The sequence below is a fragment of the Mobula hypostoma genome, chromosome 19, assembly GCF_963921235.1.
Source record: "Mobula hypostoma chromosome 19, sMobHyp1.1, whole genome shotgun sequence".
Taxonomy (NCBI): Eukaryota; Metazoa; Chordata; class Chondrichthyes; order Myliobatiformes; family Myliobatidae; genus Mobula; species Mobula hypostoma.
Window position 1 is genome coordinate 31,247,246 of NC_086115.1, and position 19,100 is coordinate 31,266,345.

The window sequence follows — 19,100 nt, forward strand, 5'->3', positions numbered from 1 at the left end:
TTATTTGTCCCACTCCCATCAGGGAGAAGGCTACCTAGCATCTATGCCAGGACCATCAGACTCAAAAACAGTTCCTTTCCCCAAGCAGTAAGGCTGATCAACACTCCCATCCATTAACTAACCCTTCCATACCCCCAACGACCACTACTTTATCATTTCCTGTCAGTCACCTTAATATACTAACACTCCTGTGCCTAGTGTCACTTTATGGACATACAATCAACCTATGTATATAAGCTATCTTAAGTAATTTAATTTTTCCTGTTTTTCTGGGTTCTTAACCTTATTTTGTTTTCTTTTTGTGCTGCATCAGATTGGGAGTAACAATTATTTCGTCTCCTTACTGGAGACTTACTTACTTAATGTACTGGAAAAGCAATAAAACAATCTTGAAATCAGCATGGTGCAGAGCAGACTGTTACAGACCAATGAGTGCAGAAGGTGGATGGAACAGGCCTGGCTGCCCCCGAAATCAGACAACAATAATATGGGATGGAGAAGATAAATACATGTTGTTTGAAATTGTTCTGTACTTAAGGTCACAGGACTCAATAAGAAGAAGAATGCACCCATTTAACTAGCTCAGGGGATGGAGAAGCATGATTTGTGCTGTACTGGTTGGTTATTGAGTGATTAAATAAAAGCTGTTATTTACCAGACCAAAGACTGAAAGCCAAACTGGGGCCCAAATCTGGGTATTGTACAACATTGTCCTGATGAAGGGCCTTGGCCCAAAATATTGACTCTTTATTCCTCTCCACAGATGCTGCCTAACCTGCTGAGTTCCTCTAGCATTTTCTATATTGTACGACAGCAGCTGTCAGTGGGGAGATTTGATGCTGGAGAAAGGATGCTTTGACAAATGAAAATCCTTCCGAAAAAAATCCCGATGGGCATTCTTACACTCAGAGATGGGCTAATTGATCTCCTTGGGCTTAGCCTGATCTTTTGCTGCATGACACCATATTTTTCAGAGTTTTGTAGAGGAATCTGTAGGAAGTTCGCAAGTTTGTTTCTCTAGATTTTTAAACACAGTAAGACACTTGGAAAGCTGCAGTCTATTTCAAAAGAGATTAACTTTATCTCACAGGCAGCAAGTGAATACAAAAGGTAACCCTCAACACCTACTTATCCAAATGGACCAAAAGCATATGGGATAAAATTAATAATATCCTCGCTCTCTTCTCTGCCCTATCTCATTTTTGCCACATCAAATCCTTCAAACTATTTCCTTCTGCAATAAATAGAATCATAGAATCAGAAATGGACCCTTTCCGTCCTCCTCATCCACATTGACCATGCTGCCTATCTACATTAATCTCATTTCCCTGCCTTTCCTATCCAAGTACCTGTCCAAGGGCCTTTTAAACATTATAATTTTAACTGTCCCTATCAATTCCTCTGCCAAATCTATTCAGATAACCACTAGTCACTGTGTGAAAACTTGTCCCTCTGATCACCTTTAAATGTCTCCCAACTCACCTTAAACTTGTACCCTCTCATTCCAGTCTCCCTTGCCATGGGGAAAAGGCTCTGACCATCTATCTTATGTCCCTTACAATTTCATAAATCTATAAGGTTATCCCTTAATCTCATGTGTTCTAGTGAGAATATAAGGGAATAAGAGGAAACTATATCCCAATTCAAAAAATATGCTTTTAGAGCAGATGTTATCCACACTGTATTCCTAAGACTCAGCAATTAAGAACTTAAGTCACAAATCCACAGATTTAACATCCACTTCTGGTAGGAGGAGGATATTCGTGGAGATCTCAGAAGGTGCTATGATCTCGGCCATCTTCAAGAAACTGGACAAATCTGACTGTGAAAACTCCAAAAGGGTCTTCCTTGCTGTCTGCATGGGAAACAGCACTGACAGTGCTCTCCTTAATCACTTTTTCTCAGTGGCCAAAGTACAATTCCCTGAATCATGGTGTGTATTCCATCCACCCAGAGGAACAGTGGATATGATTGTCACCATGCAACCACTCCACAAAAAAGTGTAGGGATCAGCACCAGACACTGTACATGGTTTAAACCTCCTTAAACTCTTTGATTCCACCAATCTGGGGTAACTATGGAACACCTTCTGCAAGTTTTGCTCCAAGACTGTGATACAGACAGAAGAACATCATATCCAAACCCAATGCGGTCATCAAATAAGAAACACTTGTGTACCTCAAACAAGAGCCCCTACCAACTGAGATGGAGATATTTGGGATTTATCAGGAAACAAATGTTACACATATTTTCTTTCCTAAATTGGTGAGGTCAAGGGACAATTACAGTACCCCTTTATCACTACCCTACATTCAATGTATTAATTCAGCAGACACCATGGGCTATGTGTTATCAGGTCCACACTAGATAAATTCACTGAACCAGTGGCAGTATAAATTTCACAGTAAGAAAAGATATGATGTATAAAAGGCGCATTATGCAAATACAAAACTCATTTGCTAAAATAAGATTAGAAATAAATATTTCAAATACTTTTAGTATTCAACAATCTTTTCATGAAATGGCAAATCCATTCTATGTAGTAAATAACATGTGATAATGAGCAGATCACAATAATTAACTGTTCAAAAAACCTGTAGGATATTTAGTCTGTGAATAACCCAGTCATGGTAATGACAACACATCATTCTCCACTTTCAGGAAAGATCAAATTGTAACTCCAGAATGTCTGTCTGCCAGCCACACCTAGGGGTGGCTCTTTACCATCTGAGTGGTACCCTGACAACGCAGCTGGCAAAACTAGTATAAAACTTAGCAGGCTGTTGTTCCAATAACAACTTCTCCCCTCTAGCTGCATCTCCCGTTCTACCTGGAATTTTACAGGTGCTCTTTGTTTACTAATATGCTACCTGGTATTAAAGCAACCTTTATATCTGGTTGGTGTACAGGGTTGTGACTTTCGTTATTGATCAAGATATTACCATGTGGACAATGGATTTCAAAGAATCATACAACACAGAAACAGGCCCACGGCCCATCTTGTCCATGTTCCTCAATGCCTTTCCCATCTAAATAGCAGAAAGGTGGTTATAACATTCACTTTACTTACTCTCTGTCGATCACAAGGCAGGTCACTGTTTCAGCTGCAATCACATTGGCTGTCCTCACATCCTCCCTGCAAATACAATGAAAAGTGAAATGTTAAACAAGGTTGTAAACCAAGACTGTGTATATCATCAAGGCTTGTTGAAATGATAGGTATAGAGTAGCTTCGAACTACATTGTAAAGGATGATTGTAAAGGAAACTACAATAGAAAAGAGAAGGCCAACATAATAATTAAATACATCATTTATAGTAAATATATATATCTGTTTAAGACTCAAAATACCAACAGAAAATGTGGTTTACTTGTTTCTAATGAGAGAAATTAGGGTGCCATGGTAGCGTAGTGGTCAGCGCGGTGCTATTACAGCTCGGGACATTGCAGAGTTCAGGGTTCAATTCTGGTACCATTCTGTAAGAAGTCTCTGTATGTCCTCCCTACAGAATGTGTGGGTTTTCTCCGGGTACTCTAGTTTCCTCCCACAGTCCAAAGATGTACCAGGTTGGTTTATTCATCATTGTAAATTGTCCTGTGATTAGGTTAGGGTTAATCGGGTTTGTTGGGGGTTACAGGGGCTGTGTGGCTTGAACGACCGGAAGGGCCCTCATTGTATCGCTGAATAAATAAAAATAAATAAATAAAAACAATGAAAGATAATATTAGATCAAAAGAAACAGCTTATGAAGTTTCCAAAAACAGTATGCCTGAGGTCTGAAAATGTCAGGGTAAAGGAAAACACAACATGAGAGTAATCTAACAAAAAAACTAAAAAGAGGCTGTTAATGCTCAAACGGGAAGTAAAAGGTTGAGCAGTTACTGTAACGCTACGAGACTGCCAGCCACTCGGGTCCAATTCCGTCGCTGTCTTTGAGGAGTTTGTACGTTCTCCCTGTGACAGCATAGGTTTCCTCTGGGTGCTCCAATTATCTCCCACATTTCAAAGACGTAAGATTTAGTAGATTAATTGGACACATGGCTATAATTTTGCCGCGTGGGCTCACTGGGCTAGGAGGGCCTGTTACCATGTAGTATCTCTATATAAAAAAAAGTAACAAAAAGTTTATAAGTTATTGAGGAATAAGTATATAGCAGAGTAATTAAAGGATTATTTGCAAAAGACACAAAAGCATATGGAGAACACTTCTAGAGTGACTGAAGAGCTGAAGGAAATTGGTACTGTTTAAAAAAAAATGGGAGTAATTAATAGGACTGAAATGCAATAAATTCCCAGGACCTTGTGATCTGCACAAGTTAGAAAGATAGGGAATGTACTGGTTCTCATCTTCCAAAATTCCATATACTATTGAAAATTTGCCACAGACTGAAAGATAGTAAATGCAACACAATTTAATAGAGGGGGAGTGAAAATGTTAAGCTACTGACTAGTTAACCTCACATCAGTAGCTGGGAAAATGCCAAGATCACTTATTAAGGAAATAGTAGCAATGCACTTGGAATATATAAGAATACTAAAAACACTAAGAATATATTAATGAAAGCGAAATCATGCTTGACAGGTCTGTGAAAATATTCTGTGATTGTAACTGACAAAACGGGTAAGAAAGAAGTTCTCAGAAGGCCTTTGATGAGGTACCATACAGGAAGATAAAGATAAAGCTAAATTACAACACACCGGTTGTATTGTAATCTATTTCTGTGCATTGAAGATAACATTAACCGCCAAAGAAAACAGAGAGTAGGATCAAAGCAGATCATCCTCAGGTTAGGAGGCAGTGAGTAGTTGGAAGCTACAGAGATTGGTGCTGAGGCACATTTACGTCAAAAACATGAAGGAAAGGATCAGGTTTAATATATCCTAAGGTTGCGGCAGTGAAGTTTGTGACAGAATACAGAAGCTTCGTATGACCAGAAGACCTAGGAGCAAATTTGGCTATTCAGCCATTGATTGTGCTCCTTCATCACATCATGGCTGATTTATTATCCCTCTCAACCCTATTCTCTTGCCTTCTCCCCATAAACTTTAACGTCCTGAATCACCAAGAACCTATCAACTGGACACACTAGAGGGTGTGGTAGAACAAAGGACCTTACAGAAAATCCTGGCAATTCTGGACAATGTTTCTCATCCTCTGCATGCCACCTTGGCTGAACAGAGGAGCAGTTTTAGTAAAAGACTAAGACAACCGTGCTGCTTAAACTATATGAGGTCATTTTTACCCTTGACCATTAGGCTCTATAATGAGTCAACCTATAGCCGGGGAAGTGATGACCCCCTCCTGCTGGACTGTAAGAGGTAACTTTTTAAAAATTTTTTTCTTACTTTTCTTCTAATATTTGATTATCTGTGCACTTGTAATGCTACCGTGACCACTGTAATTTCCTTTGGGGTCAATACAGTATCTATCTATCCATCTATCTGCTTTAAATACATCCAATGACTTGGCTTGTACAGCCATCTGTGGCAAAGCATTCCACAGATTCACCACCCTCTGGCTAAATAAACTTTTTCTTATCTCTGCTCGAAATGGACACCCCTCAATTCTGAGGCTGTGCCCTCTGATCCTAGACTCCACCACTATAGGAAGTATCTTCTCCACATCTACTCAATCCAGACCTTTCAATATTCAGTAGGTTTCAATGAGATATCCCCCTCATTCTTCTAAACTCCAGCGAGTACAGGCCCAGAACTCCTCATCTGTTAACCATTTCATTCCCAGGATAATTCTCGTTAACCTCCTCTGGACCACTTCCAATGGCAGCACATCTTTTCATAGATAAGTGCCGCAAAACTGCTCACGATACTGCAAATGCGGTCTGACCAATGCCTTTTAAAGTTTCAGCATTACTTCCTTGCTCTTGTATGCTAGACCTCTCAAAATGAATGCTAATGTTGCATTTGCCTTCCTCACCACCATTTCAACCTGCAAGTTAACCTTTAGGGAATCCTGCACAAGGATTCCCAAGACCCTCTGCCCTCTGATTTTTTAAATTTTCTCCACGTTTACAAAATAGTCCATGCCTTCATTCCTTCTGCCAAAGTGCATGGCCATATAGCCATACACCTCCCTACATGATATTTCATCTGCCACTTCTTTGCCCATCTCCCCAAACTGCCTAAGTCCTTCTGCAGACTCCCAGCTTCCTGAACACTACCTGCCTTCTACTTATCTTTGTATTGTCTATATATGTAGCCACAAAGACATCAATTCCTTCATTTAAATCATTGACATACAACGTGAAAAGAAGCTGTCCCAACATTGACTCCTGTGACGTACCACCAGTCACCGGCAGCCAACCAGAAAAGGCCCCCTTAATTTCCACTTTTTGCCACCTGTCAGTCAGCAAATCTTCTATCCATTCTGGTACTTTTTTCAACCAGCTAAAGGCGTTGCATGGAGAAAAAAATATGCAGAGATGAGAGGTTGCCTGTTTTGGTAGAAGGAAAATAGAAAGAGATGTTGTGGTGAGAGACTGAAAGATGTTGGTGTTCAGAGGCATCTGGTTGTCTTATTACTCAATTTTCTGAAAGACACTACATTAGAACACAGAGAAGTACAACATATGAACAGACCACGTAGTCCACAATATCTGCACCGATTATGATGCCAACCTAAATGAATTCCATCTGTCGGCGCAAGGTGTGGATCAACTGGCTGGAGTGTTCACTAATACCCTTAACCCCTCACTTCGGCAGTCTGAGGTACCCTCCTGCATCAAGCAGGCCTCAATCATTCCGGTACCTAAGAAGAATGGGGTAGCCTGCCTCAATAACCATTGTCCAGTACCACTTACATCCACAGTGATGAAGTGTTTTGAGAGGTTGGTGATGAAGCAAAACTCCTGCCTGAGAAGAGACTTGGATCCACTCCAATTTGCCTAATGGCACACCAAGTCCACAGCAGATGGCATTTCACTGGCTCATCACTCAACCCTGGAACATCTGGACAGCAAAGATGCATACATCAGGATGTTCTTTATCGTTTACAGCTGGGTATTCAATACTATCATCCTCTCAAAACTAATCAATAAGCTTCAAGACCTTGGCCTCAATACCTCCTTGTGCAACTGGATCCTCATTTCCTCCCTTTTAGACCTCAGTCAGTTCAGATTGGCAACATCTGCTCCACAATCTGCATCAGCACAGGGGCATCACAAGGTTGTGTGCTTATCCCCTGCTCTACTCGCCTTACACTTATGACTGTGTGGCTAAGCACAGCTCCAATGTCATATCTAAGGTTGCTAGTGACACCCATGTTGTTGGCCAAATCAAAGGTGGTGACAAATCACCATATGGGAGGGAGACTGAAAGTCTGGCTGAGTGGTGCCACAGCAGCCACCTCTCGCTCAATGTCAGCAAGATCAAGGAGCTGGTTATGCCCAGGAGGAGGAAACTGGAGGCCCATCAGGGGTTCAAAGGTGAAGATAGTCAGCAACTTTAAGTTCTTCGGTGTTAACATTTCAGAGGGCCTGTCCTGGACCCAGCATGTAAGTGCAATTACAGAGAGAACACTGCAGTGCCTCACCTTTCTCAGAAGATCGCAAATATTCAGCATGACATCTAATACTTTATCAAACTTCTATAGATGTGCGTTGGAGAGAATATTGACTGGTTGCATCATGGCCTGGTGTGGAAACTCTAATGCCCTTGAAAGGAAAATCCTACAAAAAGTAGTGGATATGGCCCTGTCCCTCACGTGTTAAGTCCTCCCCACCACTGAGCACATCTACATGGAATGCTATCGCAGGAAAGCAACATCCATAACCAGGGACCCCCACCACACAGGTCATGCTCTCTTCTTAAACACAAAATAATCTGCAGATGCTGGGGTCAAAGCAACACTCACAACACGCTGGAGGAACTCAGCAGGTCGGACAGCATCCGTGGAAAAGATTGGTCGACGTTTCGGGCCAGAACCCTTCGTCAGGACTGTCTGCCTATCCACACCTCATGTACCGTCTAGGTAGTCTCCAGCCCCTTGGTATGAACATAGAATTCTCCAACTTCCGGTAATTCCCTCCCCCTCCCTTCCGCTGTCCCTACACTCACAACACGCTGGAGGAACTCAGCAGGTTGGGCAGCATCCGTGGAAAAGATCAGTCGACGTTTCGGGCCGGAACCCTTTGTCGACCGATCTTTTCCACGGATGCTGCCCGACCTGCTGAGTTCCTCCAGCGTGTCGTGAGTGTTGCTTTGACCCCAGCATCTGCAGGTTATTTTGTGTTCCCCTATCCTTATGTCACTCTGCCCCCTTCCCCAGCTGCCTATCACCTCCCTCATGGTTCCGCCTCCCTCTACTACCCTATTCTTTCTTCACCTTTCCTGCATATCAGCTCCCTGCCTCCCCTCAACCACCCCTTTATCTTTCCCCTTACTGGTTTTTCACCTGGAATCTACCAGCCTTTTCCTTCCCACCCTCCCCCCACCTTCTTTATAGGGCCTCTGCCCCTTCCCTCTACAGTCCTGACAAAGGGTTCCGGCCCGAAACGTCGACCGATCTTTTCCACGGATGCTGCCCGACTTGCTGAGTTCCTCCAGCGTGTTGTGAGTGATGCTGTCTTCTTGTTGCTGCCATCAGGAAGATGGTACAAGAGCCTCAGGACTCAGACCACCAGGTTCAGGAATAGTTATTACCCTTCAACTATCTGGCTCTTGAACCAGTGAGGACAGCTTCAATCAACTTCACTTGCCCCATCACTGAACAAACTATGGACACATTTTAAAGGATTTCACGTTCTCGATATTTATTGCTTATTTATTTATTATTATTGTTATTTTTCTCAATTGCATTTGCACAATTTGTTACCTTTTGAACATTGGCTGTTTGTAGGGTGCAGTCTTTCATTGATTCTATTACGGTTCTTAGATTTACAAAGTACGGCCAAAAGAAGATGAATCTCAGGGTTGCATATGGTGACGTTCAGTATATGTACTTTGATGATAAATTTACTTTGAACCTTGAACAAGGTTTATATCCTTCTATTCCCTTCCTGTTCATGTGTCTGTCTAAATTCATAACTCATAATTCATAATTGTTTCTACCACCACTTCTATCAATAGCCCTGACTGTATGTTCCATGCACTTATCACTCACTTGCCTTGTGAATCTCCTTCTTAAGCTGAGAAACTTTTTATAACCATATAACAATTACAGCACGGAAACAGGCCATCTCAGCCCTTCTAGTCCGTGCCGAACTCTTATTCTCAACTAATCCCCCAACCTGCACTCAGCCCATAACCCTCCATTCCTTTCCTGTCCATATAGCTATCCAATTTAGCTTTAAATGACAACATTAACCTGCATCAACCACTTCTGCTGGAAGCTCATTCCACACAGCTACCACTCCCTGAGTAAAAAAGTTCCCCCTCATGTTACCCCTAAACTTTTGCCCTTTTAAACTCTCAATTCACGTCCTCTTGTTGGAATCTCCCCCACTCTCAATGGAAAAAGCTTATCCACGTCAACTCTATCTATCTCCCTCATAATTTTAAATACTTCTATCAAGTCCCCGCCTCAATCTTCTACGTTCCAAAGAATAAAGATCCAACTTGTTCAACATTCCTCTGTAACTTAGGTGATGAAACCCAGGTATCATTCTAGTAAATCTTCTCTGTACTCTCTCTATTTTGTTGACATCTCTCCTATAATTCGGTGACCAAAACTGTACACAATACTCCAAATTTGGCCTCACCAATGCCTTGTACAATTTCAACATTACATCCCAACTCCTATACTCAATGCTCTGACTTATAAAGGCCAGCATACCAAAAGCTTTCTTCACCATCCTATCCACATGAGATTCCACCTTCAGGGAACTATGCACCATTATTCCTAGATCCCTCTGTTCTACTGCATTCTTCAATGCCCTACCATTTACCATGTATGTCCTATTTTGATTAGTCCTACCAAAATGTAGCACCTCACATTTATCAGCATTAAACTCCATCTGCCATCTTTCAGCCCACTCTTCTAACTGGCCTAAATCTCTCTGCAAGCTTTGAAAACCTACTTCATTATCCACAACTCCACCTATCTTAGTATCATCTGCATACTTACTCATCCAATTTACCACCCAGATCATTAACGTATATGACAAACATCACTGGATCCAGCACAGATCCCTGAGGAACACCACTAGTCACCGGCCTCCAATCTGACAAACGGTTATCCACCACTACTCTCTGGCGTCTCCCATCCAGCCACTGCTGAATCCATTTTACTACTTCAATATTAATACCTAACGATTGAACCTTCCTAACTAACTTCCATGTGGAACCTTGTCAAGGGCCTTATCGAAGTCCATATAGACAACATCCACCGCTTTACCCTCATCAACTTTCCTAGTAACCTCTTCAAAAAATTCAGTAAGATTTGTCAAACATGACCTTCCACGCACAAATCCATGTTGACTGTTCCTAATCAGACCCTGTCTATCCAGATAATTATATATACTATCTCTAAGAATACTTTCCATCAATTTACCCACCACTGATGTCAAACTCACAGGCCGATAATTGCTAGCTCTACTCTTAGAACTCTTTTTACACAATGGAACAACATAAGCAATACGCCAATCCTCCGGCACCATCCCCGTTTCTAATGACATTTGAAATATTTCTGTCAGAGCCCCTGCTAGTTCTACACTAACTTCCCTCAAGGTCCTAGGGAATATCCTGTCAGGACCCGGAGACCTATCCACTTTTATATTCCTCAAAAGCCCCAGTACTTCCTCTTCTTTAATCATCACAGTTTCCATAACTTCCCTACCTGTTTCCCTTATCTTACACAATTCAATATCCTTCTCCTTAGTGAATACCGAAGAAAAGAAATTGTTCAGAATCTCCCCCATCTCTTTTATTTCCACACATAGCTGTCCACTCTGATTCTCTAAGGGACCAATTTTATCCCTCACTATCCTTTTGCTATTAATATAACTGTAGAAACCCTTGGGATTTATTTTCACCTTACTTGACAAAGCAACCTCATATCTTCTATTAGCTTTTCTAATTTCTTCCTTAAGATTCTTTTCACATTCTTTATATTCCTCGAGCACCTCATTTACTCCATGTTACCTATATTTATTGTAGATATCTCTCTTTTTCCGAACCAAGATTCCAATATCCCTTGAAAACCATGGCTCTCTCAAACTTTTAACCTTTCTTTTCAACCTAACAGGAACATAAAGATTCTGTACCCTCAAAATTTCACCTTTAAATGACCTCTATTTTTCTATTACATCCTTCCCATAAAACAAATTGTCCCAATCCACTCCTAGATCCTTTCGCATCTCCTGAAAGTTAGCCTTTCTCCAATCAAAAATCTCAACCCTGGGTCCAGACATATCCTTCTCCATAATTACACTGAAACTAATGGCATTGTGATCACTGGACCTGAAATGCTCCCCAACACAATCCTCCGTCACCTGTCCTATTTCATTCCCTAACAGGAGATCCAACACTGCCCCGTCTCTAGTTGGTACCTCTATGTATTGCTGCAAAAAAATACATGATCTTAATACCCAAGGAATAACATATTTCTAATATACGCAGCGAAGTTTCACTAGATTGATTTCTGGAAGGACGGGGCTATCTGATGTGGAGAAATTAAGCAGAAGGATTTATGCTGTCTTAAGTTTAGCAAAATGAAATGTGCTCTGATTTATACAGACACAATTCTTCAGGGTCATGAGTGGTAGAAAAATGATGTTTCTTTTAGCTGGATGAACAGATCCAGGAGTCATAATCTCAAAATAAATAGTGAGTCATTCAGGAGTCAGTTCAGTAGAAAATTCCTCATCTTTGGAATTCTCTCCAAAGAGGGCCGTGGAGCCTTTTGCTGAATATATTCTAGACAAAAGTCAAGAGTGTTGAAAAATCAGAGAGATATGCAGCGAGTTTGGCATGGGAAAATGGAGATAAAAGAACAAGTCATGATTTCAACAAATAGCAGAACCTTCTGATGGTTGCATTAATGGAAAAAAATTTCTTTCAAAGTAAAAGTGATGAAAATGATTATCATAGTTGTTAGGCATACATGATAACTTCAGGCAATGGGCAGATGTGTGGTTAAATGCTAATAGTTAATAACTGCTATTCAAAAAGTATAGTTCTACAAATAGATTGACTTCAAAACTATTTAATGTAAAATTCTCCGTTGATAAGCTATCAATGGGATGAAGTTGCTATGCCTGAGCAGTTTATATCTGGTAGTCTGCCAGATCCCTCAAGTTTGCAACATCATTCAGTATGGTGATTGCTGACCTATGCTGGCCTCAACTCTTATTTGCTGCCAGTTTCCAATAACCCTCAATTCCTCAACCTTTAAAATATTTAAATATATTTATTGGCCAGACTTCTGCCAGCTTTTGGAGCAGAAACTTCCCGAGGTTCATTGCCCTTTGAATGAAAACATTTTCCCACGACTCAGTTTTAAATGGCCAGCCCTTAATTTGCAACTTCATCACTATAGAAGGTTAATTTTGCGTCACTTAATGCAATTTTCAACTTGACAAGTTTCTAAAAGCTGTCGATCAACCTCTCTGCAGAAATCACAGCAGTAGTCAAACTGGAAAATCTTAGTTCTGCACCCTTCACGTACCAAACCCAGGAAATACTAGTGGTGGGACTGCCAGTTTGCAAAATGGATGCTCCTTCATTAAAGCTCAGAAAATAAAACTTACCTTTTTATTTATCATCCAACTTCATAATTCTGTGTTGCTTTCAAATTTTACAGGAAATTTCATCCACTGAACCTTTATGATTGGCACAAACAGCAGTTTGATCACATTTATAAAAGTGGGGTATAGAATTAAATATATTTTCCACACTCAAAACAGTATTGGAAATAAAAGTAGCAGATAGCTCTTCAAAATTTTAACCTTCTAAAATACAATATGAAATCAAATCCAGTTCTGGATTCTTTCTGTGTGGACACGGGGGATGGGGTTGGGGTACTCTTACATCATCCTAGGGGCTGAATACTTTTCCATAACCCTCAGCATTTTCCCCTCAACAAAAGTAGAAAAATATTTTATCAACATTGAGAAAGTTTACATCTGTGACAGTTATGTCACTGATCAGCAATTTATAGCCTTAGCTTTTTGAAGTTTATGAAGCCTTCATTTTCAGTTCAGCAACAACTTATGACCTCAGAAAAACACAGATTTATCTTGGTATTAGGCAACAGTCCAGAGAATCACTAATATTTCAATACATGTATCATTCGTAATTTAAAATATGGTCTGACTGATGTTAGCTGGATTTACAGTCATTCGAGATCCATGAAAGCTAAATATTTTAGCTACATTTTAGATAAACTTAAATCAGCTTTTATAACATTCAAAGATATTTAACCATGTGTGTGACTCTGTTTTCAAGCTGAGTTGCAGGCATGCATACTTTAAGTAATTTCTCATCAAACAATACATTCATCAACAAAGACATTGATTTAAAAAAATCTATGTTTAAAATGCATAGGTTTTAAGGAAAATAAATTCACTAACTCAGCTATCTCCCCATCAGTTTCTTCATCACTATAATCAGAGGAGGAGTACTCCGACTCTGTTTCAGTGTCAGTGTTGCTCATATTTCTCTGGAAATCGTTCACCTAGACCAGGCTTCACATCAAGCCCTCTCAACTAGTCAACTGTAGGATTCTGCTCTTTGGAGACAGTCGGGCTTTCATGTACAGCACCTCCAGGCTCAAAAAGCAAGAGGACACCAGAATTTACAAGTGCTGAGAGTGGCAAGAACACGATACCTTCAGGGCCATTTTAAAAAGCACACAGTCCGTGAAAAAGTTCTGTATACCGCTCATCACCAGGGCCCTTCTGTTATCCAGGCTGCTGCTTCTATCTATATCAGCAAATACAAACCTCTGTCACTGTTTTAGTACAGTACTGTTCCCTGAGATGGGATGCTTCCAACTTGGCTCTTGTAGCCCACTGGCACCTGTTTGTTAACACATTGGTCTCCAGGACGACATTATGAATGTCCTTGGGGCAGAACAAGTGACACCTGTCTATTAAATCTCCAGGCCCATGTTTATTAAACTGAACTCATGTATAAGAGCCAGGATGTAAAACATATGTAGTGTAATGAACCACTTTAGCAGCCTAAGCTGTAGAAGATCTTCATAAAAGCAAATGGACTCCTGCCCATTACCGGTAATATTGCATGAATAGGAGACACTAGAGATTGCAGATGCTGTAATCTAGAGCAAAAAAAAAACTACTTAAGGAAAACAGCAGGTCAGACAGCATCTGTGGAAATGGAGTGCCAACGTTTCTAGTTGAGCCCCTTCATCTGAACTTGGACTTGATGACTGGTTGTCATAAAACATTACACAATAGGTGACGTTTGGTAAAGGTGCCCATTGGTTGTCAAATTTGTGCTTTGAGTGTTAATCTCAACAAATTAGATTTATGCAACAATCTTTAAAGTTACTCAAACAAACGCTATTTACACAGTCATTATTAAACTAATTTTATGTCTGTAACATAAAGGTTACATTGGGATAGATGACTAAAGTGTTTGTCAGTAAAACAGTTCTTATTAAGTATCTTAAAGGAAGAAATAGCGGCAGATAATGAGGAAGGAATTTCCAGAGTTTAGAATCTTGACATCTGAAGTGGTAGAGAGATTAAAGCCTGAAATGAAATGCCAGAACTATTTAATTATTCACTTAATATGATACAGAAGGCGGCCATGTGGCCCATCGATTCAATGTGAGCTCTCAGGAAAGCAAATTCTGTTTTCCTGTAATACTGTATTTTCTTAAGACAATTGACAATTGGGCCTAGGATGCTGATTTAACCTACCAACCAACACATCGTTAAAAAAACTGGATCTCACGTATTTGCAAGGACAATAACAGAGGTCAAGATTGAACCTGGACTGCTGGCACAGTAAGGCAGTCGCTCAAATAGTTACCCCATCCTCCTGCAACTTATTCTCTCTCACAAAACCATTAATCCTCCTTTGATTATTTTGCCTCTTCTCTGCCATTAACGGTACTGGGACCTGTGCTGTTTGTGATGTATATAAATGACCTGGATGAAGATGTAGATGGCTGGGTTAGTAAGTTTGCCGATGATATGAAGATTGGCGGTGTTGTGGATAGTGTAAATGATTGGCAAAGAATACAACAGGATATGGATCAGTTGCCGATATGGGCGAAGAAATGCCAGATGGAGTTTAACCCGGCGAAATGTGAAATGATGCACCTTGGTAGGGGTGTAAGGAGATTGTATACTGTTAAGGGCACCAACTCAACCTGTAAATTAACCTTTAAGGACTCCTGCACAAAGACTCCAAAGTCCCTTTGCACCTCTGAATTTTGAATTTTCTCCCCATTTAGAAACTAACTGATACCTTTATTCCTTCTAGCAAAATGCATGGCCATGCACTTCCCTGTACTATATTCCATCTGCCAATTCTATCCAAGTCCTTCTGCAGACCCCTGCTTCCTCTACACTACCTGCCATCCACCCATCTTTGTATTGTATCCAAACTTGGCCACAAAGCCATCAATCCCATCATCCAAATCACTGACATATAACGTGAAAGGAAGCAATCGCAACACTGACCTCTGGGGAACATCTCTAGTCACCAGAATCAGCCTCATGTGCAGCACTTTGTCAAAGGACTTCTGAAAATCCATGTAATCGACATCCACTGACTCTCTTTTGTCTATCCTGCTTGTTATTTCCTCAAAGAATTCCAATAGATTTCTCAGGCAAGATTTCCCCTTAAGGAAACCATGCCGACTTTGGGCTATTTTATCATATGCCTCCAAGTGCCCGAAAACCTCATCCTTAATAATGGACTCCAACATCTTCCCAACCAGAGAAGTCGGGCTAATTGGCCTATAATTTCCTTTCCCTGCCTCCGTCCCTTCTGAAAGAGTGGAGTGACATTTGCAAATTTCCAGTCTACCAAAATCATTTCAGGAATTCTTGAAAGATCATTACTAAAGCCTCCACAATCTCCTTAACCACCTCTTTCAGAACCCTGGGGTGTTGTCCATCTTGTCCAGGTGACTTATCTAACTTCAGACCATTCAACTTCCTAAGCACCATCTACATAGTGATAGCAACAACACTCATTTCTGCCCCCCGACACTCTTGAATCTCTAGCATTCTGTGCAGACTGATGCAAAATACTTTGTCCCCTATTACTACCTCTCTAGCTTCATTTTCCTGTGGTCCAATATCCAATATCCACACTCGCCTCACTTTTACTCTTTATATAGCTGAAAAAAAAACTTTTGGTATCCTCATTGACATTTTTTACTATTCAGTTTCATATTTTATCTTTTCTCTCCTTATAGTCTTTTTAGCTGCCTTCTGTTGGTTTTTAAAAGCTTCCTAATCCTCTAACTTCCCACTATTTTCTGCTTAATTATATGCCCTCTCTTTTGCTTTTATGTTGACTTTGACTTCCCCTATCAGCCGCATCTTCATCCTCTTTTTAGAATACTTCTTCATCTTTAGCATGCATCAATCCTGCCCCTCCAAATTACTCCATAAACTTCAGCCACTGCTGCTCTGCCAACATCCCTGCTCATATCTCCTTCCAATCAACTTTGGCCAGTTCCTCGCTCGTGCCTCTGTAATTCCCTTTTCCCCACCATAATACTGACACATCTGACTTTATTTTCTCCCTCTCAAACTGCAGTTGAATTTTATCATATTATGCCTCCTCAGGGTTCCTTTACCTTAAGCTTCCTAATCAAATCCAGGTTCATTAAACAACAGTCAATCCAGAATTTCTGTTCCACTAGTGGATTCAACCACACGCTGCTCTAAAAAGCCATCTCAGAGGCATTCTACAAATTCCCTCTCTTGAGATCCAGCACCAACTTGATTTTTCCAGTCTACTTGCATATTGAAATCCTCCAGGTCTATCACAACATTGCCCTTATAACATGCCTTTTCTATTTTCCATTGTAATTTGCACCCCACATCCTGACTAGTGTTCGGGGACATGTACATAACTCCTATCAGAGTCTTTTTATCCTTGCAATTTCTTAGCTCTACCCACAAGGATTCTCCTTCCGATCCTATGTCACCTCTTTGTCAACCTTACGTCAAACCTAGGGCTGAAATGTCTAATACCAGAGGGCATGCATTTAAGGTGGGAGGAGGTAAGTTCAAAGGAGATGTGAAGGGTAAGTTTTTTTTTTACTCAGGGACTGGTGGGTGCTTGGAATGCCCTGCCTGGAGTGGTGGTAGATGCAGATACATTAGGGACTTTTAAGAGACTTTTAGATAGGTACATGAATGTGGGGGAAAATGAAAAATATGTACATTGTGTAGGCAGAAGGGATTAGTTCAGCTGACCATTTGATTACTAATTTAACTGGTTTGGCACAACATTGTGGCTGAAGGGGTTGTTCTTGCGCTGTATTGTCCTATGTACTAACGAGTAACTTACAAAAGCCGAATCAACCTACCAGCACCTCTTTGGGAAGATAGAGATCTTTGAAGAATATGGAGCTGTGCAGAGCAGTTGTTAGGTATAATTTTAGAATTATGACATGGATAGCATAATTATGGATTAACTAAAAGGAGAACTAGTCTTCAGGAAAGAAAGTAACACACACAAAATGCTGGAGGAACTCAGCAGGCCAGGTAGCATCTATGGAAAAGAGCAAACAGTCAACGTTTCAGGCCGAGTCCCTTCATCAGGACTGAAGAAAAAAAGTTGAGGAGTCAGAGTTAGAAGGTGGGAGGAGGGGAGGAAGAAACACAGGGTGACAGGTGAAACCGGGAAGGGGAGGGTGAAGTAAAGAGCTGGGAAGTCGATTGGCGAAAGAGATATAGGGCTGGAGAAGGGGGAATCTGATAGGAGAGGACACAAGCTTATTGAAGAATGTAAAGGGTGAGGATCACCAGAGGGAGGTGATGAGTAGGTAAGAAGATAAGGTGAGAGAGGGAAATGGGAATGAGGAATGGTAAAGGAGGTGTAGGGGCATTACCGGAAGTTCGAGAAATTGATGTTCATGCCATCAGGTTGGACTGTAGACAATTCAGGAAAGAAAACCTGTATACAATTTAACTTCCAATGATACTTCCAGGCTAATAAAATCAATCATAGCATGGGGGAACATTCTGATTCCATCTCACTGAAACTACAAAGGGGAAGCCAACGTCGACTGTACCTCTTCCTAGAGATGCTGCCTGGCCTGCTGCGTTCACCAGCAACTTTGATGTGTGTTGCTTGAATTTCCAGCATCTGCAGAATTCCTCGTGTTTGTGAGATGAATGGTCCTGCTATTTAGCATTTTGTTAAAGTTGTATCCCTGCCAGTTAACACACAGTTCAGGACAGATGTTTTGTCTTCTGGTTGGTTGTATATTGATGGGGCCATCATACAAAACTGCACCAAAAGGGGTACATTTTGGGTACTAGGACTTTGCTCAGAGGGTTTTAGAGCAAACACCAGTATTGAATAATCAAATAGGTCTGCTCATTGGGATGTGCTACCAACGTAAATATGTAATTCCATAAATGTGCTGACCGTATTCAAAATGTTAAAGTTAAGTGGGTGATTACAGTGATTGAAACTGTAGCTAATTGTTTACTGCTGTCTTTGTGTTATAAAAGATAGTATCAGGAGATTGAGAGTTCTCTTGGATTCTATAGGACTCTCTCTCCTGAAGATTTGCTGTGTGAAGAAAGATTTTTATATTCCCCAGTTACAGCTTCTGTGTGACACAGTTTTAGTCGGTCACAACAAAGCAAGGCCAGGAACAGTTTTCAAACCAAGTGCAAGAATTTTAAAACTGACGCTTTGCTTCTGGTGGCTTGACCATGACTATTGACAGTGGGTGAGCAGGACTTAGTGGGAGTTAGAATACCCCAAAGTATACTGACATGAGAATGGGAAAGGTGCTCATGATTATCTCAGACTGGTTAAGATCACAGATGACAAAAGCGCCGATGAAATTTTCAGCAGTAGATGAGATGAGGCTGGGCAGAGATGGTCAATGTTGCAAATGTGGAACTTAGCAATGAAACTGTGTAATTCAAAGCTTTCTCAAAGTCAATTATCACAAAACAGATATGACATT

At 40.8% G+C, this 19,100-nt stretch overlaps 1 protein-coding gene across 3 annotated transcripts in view; it reads right to left on the bottom strand.

Annotated features, from left to right (window-relative positions):
* prkg1b (protein kinase cGMP-dependent 1b) overlaps nucleotides 1–19,100 on the bottom strand; it is an 836,131-nt gene that overhangs the window by 156,052 nt on the left and 660,979 nt on the right. For all 3 annotated transcript variants that reach the window (XM_063071598.1, XM_063071596.1, XM_063071595.1), the window contains exon 8: nucleotides 3,071–3,136. In XM_063071598.1, coding sequence (XP_062927668.1) covers nucleotides 3,071–3,136 — 66 coding nt within the window. The remainder of the gene's footprint in view (nucleotides 1–3,070; nucleotides 3,137–19,100) is intronic.